This window comes from Mustela lutreola, chromosome 2, assembly GCF_030435805.1.
Source record: "Mustela lutreola isolate mMusLut2 chromosome 2, mMusLut2.pri, whole genome shotgun sequence".
Taxonomy (NCBI): Eukaryota; Metazoa; Chordata; class Mammalia; order Carnivora; family Mustelidae; genus Mustela; species Mustela lutreola.
In genome coordinates this window covers 77,661,146-77,673,155 of record NC_081291.1, presented here as the reverse complement: position 1 = coordinate 77,673,155, position 12,010 = coordinate 77,661,146, and the positions used below count along the sequence as shown (strand labels likewise).

The window sequence follows — 12,010 nt, the reverse complement described above, 5'->3', positions numbered from 1 at the left end:
AATGAAAGAACTGATGGGTTCAGACTGCTTGTCTCTATTTCTCTCCTTCCCAAACCCTGGTCTCCAGGTTAACTATGTGATGGTTTTAGACTGATCCTGGGGCCCAGAGACCATGTGGAACCATCACTTGAAGGAAAGCCTGCCTTCCCTGCTCCCAAGATGTTTATAATTAGAGAATGAGGGTTCAAGCACTTTTAAAACTGAAAAAGAAGGTATTACTTTGTGTTAGAATCTCCAGGTATGCCGTAGAGAAGAAGAATATGCTGGAGATATCTTTGACTTAATCACGAGGTGTTTTTTGTTTGTTCATAGTAATTGGCCAAAGTATTTTATTCACTTGGAAATGTCTTTCTTTCATGAAGGAAGATGAAGGGACTCCTCTGAGGCTGCTTGACTTGCTGCTTTGTTCTGGAGGGGAGGACGTGTGTGACGGGCCCATACACTTGTCCCACCTGGTCTCGGGGGCCTTGGGGTGTTTGTTGCCAGCATCACAGACCATGGCGGCTGTCTGCCAGATGGTTGCCTCAGTGTCTGACTCTGAAATGCCAACTGCAATTAAAAACCTTCTTTCAGAGAACAAGTCTTTCAATTCTGGGCCCATATGGTGATCAGAGCCTCTGGGCCTGTGATCGTTTAAGAGGCCAGACTCAAGAGAAAAGCAGATGGAAAGAACTGTAAGATGAGACATGCCCGTAAAAAAAAAAAAAAAAAAAAAAAAAGGTGAGGAATAGTATTTAATTTTGCTGGATCCAGCATGAGCGGAGAAAGGGAAATAGTGGCCAGTCAAAGACTTGGGTTCACCCTTGCCTTCCCACTCAACACGTGAACCAGCAGCATGGGCAGAGCCCAGGACTGGTCTCGGCTCCTACCTGGAATGCTCAGTTTAATGAGGACTTGGTCATGTTACAGGACCCAGTTCTTCCATCAAACATTAACCTGGGCGTTGCTGTGAAGGTGCTTTGCAAAAGTGATTAACTGCAATTGGCTCAGTGGAAGTAAAGGAGGTTATCCCTGGTAATGTGACTGGGCCTCTCCCAATCAGTTGGAAGGCCTTGGGAGCAGGAAAAGTTTCCCAGAGAAGGAGTTTCTGTCTCAACACTGCCGCATTCATTCGTGCCTGACTTTGCAGGCTGCTGGACTGCTCTATAAATTTCAGACTTGCCAGCCCCCTATTGCATGAGCCAATGCACTACTCCACACCTGTGAGTTAAACGTATTCCCAAAAGCTTTGTGTCCCTCTTAACATCTGGGAAGCACGGCTGAGAAGCATACTGAGTTCTGTTCACCAGTTGCCATGGATTATTCTTTGAGAGGCTGCACATAGCTGGATCAGTTTTTGTGGTCCTGCTCTGAAACATATAGCACTCCGCAAGACAGCCACAGGTGTGTGTAGAATAAATGGATTCTTCATTGCCCCCCAAAACACAGCACTAAACAACAGTAGGTAGATGCATGAATTCAAATGGGCATGAATGCCTTTCTGGCAAAGTATTTAAGATTATTTGTAGAGTCTTGAGATTTTTACCTACTAGATCAGTTAATAATTGACACCATTCTAAAGATACAGACTAGGAATGTATATCCAAAATTCCCTATATTTATCTGGAGTAAAGCTAAGCCTTACTAAGCTCTCATCATTGACCTTCAAAGACAACAGTACTTTTCCAGTAATAGACACAGCTAAGCATTTAATTAATTCATATTCTCAAGACCTGGAACTTGTGTCTCCAGGCAATGAGTTTGGGGGAAAATGTGCCCTAAAATGAGGAAGGCAGCATGACCTAGACTGAAGGGCTTGATATTACTCACGGGGTTATTTGAAGAGAAGTGAACTATGATGAACCATGTGATCCCATCATATGCTGAAAAGAAACTGTCCAGGCTCACTTCCTTTAGCGCATGACTTTCTAGGTGAGAGACATTCTTATTGGAACCTCTTTCTTGGGGGAACGTCATGAAGAGCTGATTTGCCTGTTATGGGTAGAAAATTCCCTGGAGATGGTCAGCGGGGCACAGAGGGCCTACAGACACTAAAATACACTACTTTAATATGAGAACAGATGAGCTGAAGACACAGGAGAGTCATTTAACCTGCATTGGAAGTTATTTTGAAGTTGGTTAGGGTCTACTCTGGGGTTAATGAGATGACTTTTGTTGTGCCGTTGAGGGTAATATCTTTGTCCCTGGCTATTCACATACATGCATTTATTCTTCATGACTTAGGCTTCGCGAACATTATTAAACAGATGGTGCTTGATGCCCGTGGTTGCAATGGTAACTTCTTTTCCCGCTGATTGGAGCACACAGATGCAATCATGCCTGTAGTGAGTAGCCATCGTTGCCCTTCCTGCTCCCAGGAGCCCTCCACCCCACTCTGTTGAGCGGGAACTACTTAGGGTGTTATCTGTGATCCCAGGGGACACCGGGCTAGTCCTTGGATTCTTCGGTGGGGGTTTGTGGGTCTTCAGGGTGTCTGTAAGTCAGCCCTCCGCAATGATGAGCAAAGCTTTGTATGTAGGTCTCTTGGTCCCTTCTCCCCAGCGTGACTCCATCAGTTTTTATCCAAATTGTGATCTTCAGCACAGCCTAAAGGTAGCTTTGCCCCTTACACTTCACTCTATCCCACCAACACATATTCATGAGGGAATCTTAAACCAGAGGCTGACTGTTACTGAAGGTGGGTAGCCTCCTGAGGTCAATTAGTTAAGGAGTGGCTGTCGGGGGAAGGGAGGGAGAAAATTATAGCGACTACGCCCTGGGTAAAGGCTTTCACATTTTTCGAAAAGAAGAAGGAGAAGAAGAAGCTGGTCAAGGTGAAAAGTCTGTTCACCATAGCAGTGGACACTTTAATGATAATAAAGAGACAAAGGAGGCTGCCTCACTGGGTACTTAGGACGTGATATGTGACGACTTACGTACTTTAACTGGCCCACAGTAGGTGCTTAGTGTGTATGAGTTCTCATTGTCCCCTCCCCCACAAACCTCTGCCCCCAAGTGTGGAGTGAAGTTCACTGTTGGCCTTTCTCCCAGAGTTCATTGCAAAGGTCTTCTCTTTCTGGACCTTGCTGTAGGCAGCCGCCATAATACACCTACAGGTCTCCAGGGGCCCCGTTCAGGCCCCGTTTGCAGACTGTGGTCTGAGTGACGCCCCTGGAGCTGTGCAGTTTGGTGGCCATTCTCCATTCCTTTTTTTTTTTTTTTCCTTTTTCCATGGCCTCCTTTGGTGTCTTCACTGTTGATCGTCTTTTGTAGGCATCAGATCTAAACCACTTATGCTTGTCAACATGTCTGTGGCCACCTCTGTGGCTTCCAGCAGCAGACTCACTGGTGGCACTTCTCTCATTTCACTCCTGACTCCTCTCGCTTTTCTCACACTTCTTAGCTTGTGTTAGAAAAGCATTGGCCAGCCCAGCAGAGGACCCCTTTCCATCTGAGGTGTAAAAGAGTTCGTCACATAGCTTTCGGACCCTGTTTTACACAAGGAATCTCCTTCCAGATTTATTGAAGGGCTGCTCCTTCACTGTCACAGAAAGTATTTGCGGGGGTGGGGGAGCGGGGTAGGCGCTTGTTGTTTTCAGCCAGTCAGGTTGTTTTCAACTCATTCCAGATCAGGGTTCTCTGCCTTAGATGCATGTTAGAATATCTGGGAAGCTTCAAAAAATCTCGATGCTCAGGCCACCCTCCAAAATAATTAAATCAGTGTATCTGGAAGTGGAACTCAGGCCTCATTATTTTTTAAACCTCCCTAGGTGATTGCTTCTAACATGCCCTCAAAGTTGATAACTACTAAGACAGGCTAAAATCCTAAAATGTGAGAAGACTGCATTTCATTTCATGGAGGCTTGATTTTATACTTAAAAACAACAAAGCTTCCTAGCAAGCAAATACATGTTTGTGTGAAACATACTCTATTAAAAAAATTCATATAAACAAAACATGACCCAGATTTTTGTTGTTTTACCCATGTCTTATAGGGAAACCTAAGGGGTTAACTTAGTTGTTTCACAAATAGATTCAACTTTAACTATTGTTGAAAAAAATATATATATTCATTGTTGTGTTAGTCCCAAATTGAACACAAAGTTCAGAAAGCATTTTGGCCTGTATTTTTAGCTTAGCATAGAGCTCTTGGTCTGGGAGACAAATTTCAAAATAGTTTGCTGCCTAAAAATACACTTCCTGAAATGAACTTGAGGCCTGAGAGGGATGAATGGGTGTTTTTTTTTTTTTTTTCTTCTATATTTAATGTTACCACAAGAAAGCAAATCTTAAATTTATATTTGTTTATATTTTTAGAGACCCAGGAAACAGGTGCTATGCCCAAGTGACAAGGAGGGTTGTGGGGCAAAATGTGGATGACAGAAATCAAAAATTCACGAGACAGGGAGAGACCGTGGGAGGGCGTTAGAGTTGTTTGGCTTTAGGCAGGAGCGTATTTGACACAGGGAGATGAGGAGGCTCTCCTCAGGCCTTTCCAAGGGAGATCCCTGGCAGAAGCATACCTCCCAGCTGCCTAATAGCCAGTGGTTGGTCCAGTGCTGTACCTGTCTAGGCACGTAATCTTTCTTAGACTAGCCTGTAAGTGTCTCTAAGTTCATGTCTGTTGACCAAATTCCTCGTAGCTTTGTCTTGATTCTCCAAACTCAACCCTTTAATTTCCACTTTTGCCAGTAGAAATGGATCTGTTGGAGGAAGAAGATGGGGAAGGTGGTGTTATCCCTTTTTTAATGGTCTCACAACATGTAGCATGTGTTCTGCTAAGAACGGCCCTGCCTGTAATATACTATAGATGACTGTGAATCAATATTGCATTTATAATCACCACCCTCCCCATCTGAGTGAAGAAGTTCTATATCCTTTCCCACGTGACATACAGAGCCAAGTGTGAACTTCTTAAATTCAGTCTCTATTCACCCACTCACTCAACAAATACTATCAGATACCTTCTATGGAGCTTGACACAGGACACCCAGTATGTAAACAAGACAGACCAGAGCTCGTGGAGTGTACATTTTGGTGGATAGGTTATAAACAAGTAAGTGAGTGAGGTCATTGTGCAGGAGATAAAAGAGAATCCTGGGCTAGTTACCCGTGGGCTGCTTTAGGATGAAGAGGTGACGTTAACAGGGGACCAGAAAGCTGAGGAAGGGGATTGTGAGGGAAAGGCTCTGACGAGGAAGGAACTTGGCTTCTTCCAGCGAAAGCCCATGTGTCCTAAAAGGTAATGAGTAAGGAGTATATGGGTTGTGGTGGGGAATGAAGTCAGAGAGGTGACAGAGAGCAGACTCCCAAGGTGGAAATCGTCTTTTCCTCACCTGCAGGACTCCAGTGCTCTGAGCCTCACCAGTGTTTGCGATTCTGTCTCAGAGACACTCAGTCGGTGTTCATCTGATTTCCTGCAAGGCAATGGGAGAAATTAGAACCAGTCTCTCTCTCTCTCTCTTTTTTAAGATTTATTTATTTATTTATTTATTTATTTATAAAAAGATTTTATTTATTATTTATTTGACAGAGAGAGATTACAAGTAAGCAGAGAGGCAGGCAGACAGAGAGAGGAGGAAGCAGGCTCCCTGCTGAGCAGAGAGCCCGATGCGGGACTCGATCCCAGGACCCTGAGATCATGACCTGAGCCGAAGTCAGCGGCTTACCCCACTGAGCCACCCAGGCGCCCAAGATTTATTTATTTATTTGAGAGAGAGAACGCAGAGGGAGCGGAAGAAGCAGATTCCCCGCTGAGCAGACAGCCTGATGCAGAACTTGATCCCAGGACCCTGAGTGGAAGGCAGATGCCTAACTGACTGAGCCACCCAGGGGCCCCCAGCACCAGCCTCTTTCAAGCGAGGGTCTTAGAGCTCTTCCTATGCAGGTTGGAGAACACAGGCAATGCCCTGCCTCACCAACAGTGTCTCCTCTGAGTTGGCTAACACCCTTTCGCATTGCACAGCTCTACACCATTGTGACCTGTCTCTGCCCATCTTGGTCATGACTCTTGCCAGGACCCTTTATCCTCTGTGCTTCTCTCTATCTTGGGTTACCCTACCCTCATCTGTTTCTTCGTCTGTCTACCCACCTAAAGGATCGTTTCCTTAGGGTAGTATTCTCTGTGCTCTTACCACTCAGCACTGTACAGTGGACCCATCAGATCTATGGTTCTTGATTGAACAGTTGTGTTGGAGATAGAGCACCTTATGGTAACCACTGACAAAGCAAGAAGTTACTCAAACCTCCCCCCACCCCAGCTACACCCCCCACCCCCCACCCCCGCCGTAATGGCTTTCATTACAAATTGCGTACGTGAAGGAAATTCTAATCTGATGTGGCATTATTTGGTTCATTTGAAATTGCATAACATCATCAGGAATTCATTGGCAGGCTGCCTAGCAGTGAGATACTCATTTAGTGTGTCTTTCTTTTCCCTCCCCAGTTAATAACGACATGATGGTCACGGACAACAATGGTGTCATCAAATTTCCGCAATTGTGTAAATTTTGCGATGTGAGATCTTCCACCTGTGACAACCAGAAATCCTGCATGAGCAATTGCAGCATTACCTCCATCTGTGAGAAGCCACATGAAGTCTGTCTCGCTGTCTGGTAAGGTGGCTTTTGAAAATCTCCCTTTTCCCCCTTTTGCAAGTGATACACGCCATGGTACATTAAAGTCAAGGCTGTCTCCATGCCCTCTCACATGTCCCTTTCCTTCAGGCTGTCTCTCTTTCAATGACCACATGTAATTTGCAGAGATATTCTGTACATTCTCAGATTCATACACACCCATGTGAATCACTATATATGGGAGTGTGGCGGTATAAAAGATGACCTTCCATATTTACAATAAATCCGGGGCCTCTTCCTTTTATGAAGGAGAGACATTTGCCACTTGTCATTTTAATTGATACCTGCTTCGTACCCCAGAGTGACACCAGGAGCTTTGTTCTTCTGAGGCAATCTCAGTCTTGTTCTGTGGAAGGAGAGGAGATGAAAGGTGGGCTGTCGGAAAAGGAAAGCCTTTGTCCAAAAAAAAAAAAAAAAAAAAAAAAAGGGGGAAAGCTTTTTGGAGAACCAGAAAGACAACCCATTCTTCACTCCAAAGCCCTGACCAGCTCACTCACAGCACCACGGGCTACATGCGACATCTTGGATCAACACTGCATATTTCTCTTAGATCACGTTCCCTCCATATTCTCTCTCTGTCCCTCCCTCTCTCTCTCTCTCTCTCTCTCTCCCTTTCATTCCCCTCACCATAACACACACACATATGGTGCTCACAAATCCTTTGATTCTGTCATAGTTACAGATTGGAAGTCTGAACAGAGATGAAAGGAAAAAAGAGATTAAAAGAGCTCCCATTATATAAAAAAAGTATAAATTCATTAATGAAATACAACATTTGCAGACTTATTCTGATGTTTTGGATTTACCAGCCTTTTTTTTTTTTTTTTTTTTTTTTTTTTTTTAAGTAACCTATGTGTCTCCTGGCCAGATGGCAACTGAGAATATAAATCCAAATATCCCACCCCCCTTGTTGGGGGAATAAGTCTTTTAACCACATATAGTTAACCTTGATGATAGATCTGAAAACCTTGCCAATTTCCACACACACTGTGGATGAACTCGTTTCTTAAGCACTAAAAGAATGCTAACAGCAAAGAACTGTCGTGACATCTCTCTGTCCCTGCGAGCTTCATTCAGGTCCAGTTCCAAGCACTGCTTTTGCAAAAGAGATTTTGACAAAGATCGTGTCCAGAGGCAAAGGAGCCCGTAGGAAGTGGAGATGTGAGGAATGGTCGATGGAGTCAGATACAGCCAGTCCAGTAAAGAGAAGACTTGGGGACTATGGAGAGATCCTGGAAGGGTTCTCAAGTGGAAAATATAATAAACTTATCCTGTGGAATTCCGAAGGGCAGAAAAAGGATCCATAATGTTTACCAGGGTACAGACTTCAGTATAAATTTAAACGTTTTCACCATCATGGTTTCCTAACAGCAAAACAGGCTTCCTCCTCTGAGGAGTCAAAGTTCAGGAGACGTTGGAGGATGAAGGCTAGTGCAGGAAAGACTGAGATGCCAGATTGGGGGACCTCCCTGCTTCCTTCTTTGCTCCTGTTCTCTGCTGATCATCTTTACGTGAATATGCACTCTGGCGTGAGAGCTTACTTCTGCTACCCCATACAGGCTCATCCAATAAAGGCGTGGGTTTTTTTGTTGTTTTTTTGTTTGTTTGTTTTGACCCACCATACAAACCCCATTGATGGAATGTGAATCAAGTCTCTCTGGAATGAGGCGTTACGTTATTCGCTGTCTCAGGAAATGTGAGCATGTAGGGGAGAGGAAAACACCCCCCGCCCCATCTCCTCTCCATTCCCACTGTAGAGTTAACACAGGGAATGTTTTCACCTGTCTCAGCAGAGACAAATACTCCCATGGTGTGGGATGTTAGTCAGAAGAAAGGGAAGCGAGAGGTGCCGTGGTGCACCTCGCTGATCCCCCTCAGCAATGAGGTGCTCTGCCCTCAGCTGCTGGCCCAAGTAGCTGCCGAGGGATCACTCCGAGTCCCTCCAGGGGAGTACCATCCCCTGGCCCCACTGCCTGGGGCTTTTTCCCTCTTTTGGCCCCTCCTCAAATTTGCTCCTCTCCATAGGCAGCCAGTATCCCATGACTGGTTGATACTGGCGTCCAAAATGCCAGCCACTTGGCCTCCTTCGTGACAGCTCTGACCCGCCATCTTCCGTGGCGTCAGTGAGTCGATGGCTATGATCTGCACTGGGGTTCCACCCCAACTGTGTGCGGTGCTGCTTCCCTTACAGGTGCCTCTCCGAAAACTCTCTGCACAGAAATCTCACAGCCTTAGGGTCTGTTTCCAGGGAACCCAAAGGAATAGCCAGGAGTAGAAGCTGAAAAAAGGCTCTCCCCTGAGAGTACACTGCAGTGCCTTTATGAGTCTTAGCGTTCTTTTCATTCAATCACTGATGCGTGTGTCCGTTTCACTGATGGCAGCTGGGTACCCATCCCATGTCAATCGTGTCCATTCTTTCCAAGGATAAAAATCCTGTGGAACCAAAATTAATTTGATCATCGTGGTTCTTTTGTGAGTAGATCGTGACAAACCTCTTCACTGGCTCAGAGCAAACGTTTCAGGACAAAGAAAAAGTCTGTGCTTGGTTCATTGTGTTTTCCCTTCCTAGGCTCAGCTGTATCCAAAGATATTTTGCAAAGTTGGCTCTGCCTTCCAGGGAGCACTGTTGTAGGAGTGAGTGGAGAAACCAGTGGAGGACTTTTCCGGGCTCAAGTATTCCAACTGAATTTCCTCTCTGCGATGTTAGTCCTCTAAGCAGTGAGGGGTGGAAGGCAAGAGGCTCTGGAAGGGCTGCCCAGTGGTTATAGAGCAGCGCTACTTCAGGGCGCACAGTTCCTTCCTCATTCCATTCCTTGGCTTCTAGAAGCCTCCCAAGGAAGAAACACCATGCTTTTGCCTGGGGGCATGGAAGACGCAGAGAGCCTTCATTTTCTGACCCAAACCAGAAAACAACCCTGTTGGGCACGTGTGTGAGGACAAACACACACACGCTGTGGGGACAGGGAGGAAGGTGCTCTTGTTTCATGACTGTCATTTTGCCAAGACTTCCCAGGAGTTTTGGAGTTAAGGATAAGTGGATTTTTAAACATACATAGTTTTGTTGTGTGGTCATGCCAAGTGTCACATAGTTCCCTGCTAGCCACGCTAGAATAAAGATTCCAATTTGGGTGCTTCCTTTTCCAGTAGAGGCTTGCTTAGCTAGGGCTAGCCCCTCTTGCACCTGCTGGAGTGTTAGTTCAAGAACCAGAACCCCTGAACAACTTCAGCAAAGGCACACCTACCTCTGAGGGAGCCAGCTCTGGGTCACATGGATGTCAGCCATGTTGACTCTGGTCCTAGTTCGTCTGTTCCATCTGCCCTGTGCTCCTGCTCTTCTCATCCTCTTGTTGACAGACCGCCCTTTAGTGTCCCAGAATAAAGCACTCTAGCGGTGTTGCCATCAAAATTACTCTTTCTCTGGGGATAGGGACCTGCTTGTTTTCCAGGTGAAGGCAGGACTTACACTATTCCTCACTTCCTGCCTGCCTGCCATTTTGTTTGCGGCGAGCAGTGAGCTTGCGGGGGGAGGGGAGTGGCTGGTGAGTGTGAGCGGGCATGTGGGCACTCAGAAACCTTCCCCGGGAAGATTCTGTTCAGATAGTTCAGGCCTGACTAGCCCGTCCCTAGGCTCCCCCTCCTGAGGTAGAGAGGACCATTTAAGACAACAGGTTGCCTCTGAAAACGTCAGAGATGGTAGGAAAGAGGTCAGCACAACCTTGGTGTTGGATGTAGTCATGCAAGAGGGCAAGTTTATGAGAGAAGCAGATTGAAGGAGGCAGAGAACGATGTACTTTTCCAAGGATGCCAGAGTTTTCTTTTGGCTTTTGCAATTATAATAGTGGGCATTAATCATGTCATTTTTAAATGTAATGTACACATAGATTCCACTGAGCACTTTCTAGGGCCTCAGTAAAATGCCACAAGAGAGCTTCTTGGAGTCCTTAGCTGGGTTAGGCTTCAGATACTTGAAGTGAAGGGATGCTACATGTAGAAGTAATTTGTTCATGACAGCATAAAATATTTCACTGAACCATAAACAAAGAACACCTTGCGTTCTTTCCCATGTGTTTTCATTTTTTTCTCCTTCCATTCCTTTCTGTGAGTCAGGGAAACTGCCAGTATTTCATCTAGGAAGCGTGGTTTGTGCTGTCCACACAGCCAGCTGCGGACATGGGATACATCCTCACACAGAGCCCTCTGGGACCCAGCAAACAGACGTGAGGAACTGCCACGATGTTCCCAGGAATGTCTTAGAGCACAGTTGAGCTAGATGTGACCTTGATCCTCTGAGATAAACTGGGAATGCAGTGTGAACCTGTCAGGGTGTTCAGGATATGGAAGGTTTAACCCTGAGAACCTTGCAGTCTTCGGTTTACCATGCCTTTCTGTCTCCTGGTTTAATTAAGATTTAATATATAAGGTTCTCCAGCCGGACAGCCCCTAAGGAAAGCCTTCTCATTTACACTCAAAAGCGGGTTTTGAGAAGACGCAATGGAAAAACCAAAATAGTAAAAGCACAGGAGACTAGAGGACAACCTGTTAACATGGGAGAACAGGAACCAGCTGCCATTGTTTCAAAAGCTTTGGGAAGGGTATAGAGTCCAGATGACTTTTCTGTCCAGGAGGCCATATTCACCCTTTCTCTTTTTTTCTTTTCTCTCCCCTGCCACGAACCTCTGCACTGTAGGAGAAAGAATGATGAGAACATAACACTAGAGACGCTTTGTCATGACCCCAAGGACACTTACCATGGAATTGCTCTTGAAGATGCTGCTTCTCCAAAGTGTATTATGAAGGAAAAAAAGGTGTTGGGTGAGACTTTCTTCATGTGTTCCTGTAGCTCCGATGAGTGCAATGATCACATCATCTTCTCTGAAGGTGAGTTTTCTTCCCTTGAGGATCAGGAGCCCAGCTTCCTCTGTGTGCATCTCTGTGTCCCTGGCCTGTGGTCTCAGACTCCTTCTTCTACAAAATAGTGTATGTTCCTTATCAAAAGTTCAAACAGTCCAATAGTATGTAAAAATTTTTAAATGGAAGTACATGAACCTCAGCCCCTCATTCCTAACCCACTCCGTCCATCCATCCATCCATCCACCCATCCATGTATCCATCCATCTGTCCATCCATCTGTCCATCCATCTCATATACTCATCTACCTTTCAGTGCAAATAGTTGATTATACAGTATTATTTGACAGTATTTTTTTCACCCAAACACTTTTACTCCTTTTAAACAGAACAATACATATTGTTATACTACATGCCTCTTAATTATTGTCTAGAAACTCCATAGTATGGATTATCTTCTTTGATTTAACATTCCCCTATTGGTAGATTATGTAGGTGTCTTCATTTTTCCACTCAATGCTTAATTAAATATCTTTGTACAAATCTCTT

General features: G+C 45.2%; 1 protein-coding gene across 2 annotated transcripts in view; it reads left to right on the top strand.

Moving 5' to 3' along the window:
* Positions 1 to 12,010, top strand: part of TGFBR2 (transforming growth factor beta receptor 2) — a 90,047-nt gene that overhangs the window by 28,723 nt on the left and 49,314 nt on the right. For both annotated transcript variants that reach the window (XM_059162399.1, XM_059162400.1), the window contains 2 exons: positions 6,425 to 6,593; positions 11,302 to 11,492. In XM_059162399.1, the coding sequence (XP_059018382.1) occupies positions 6,425 to 6,593; positions 11,302 to 11,492 (360 nt within the window). The remainder of the gene's footprint in view (positions 1 to 6,424; positions 6,594 to 11,301; positions 11,493 to 12,010) is intronic.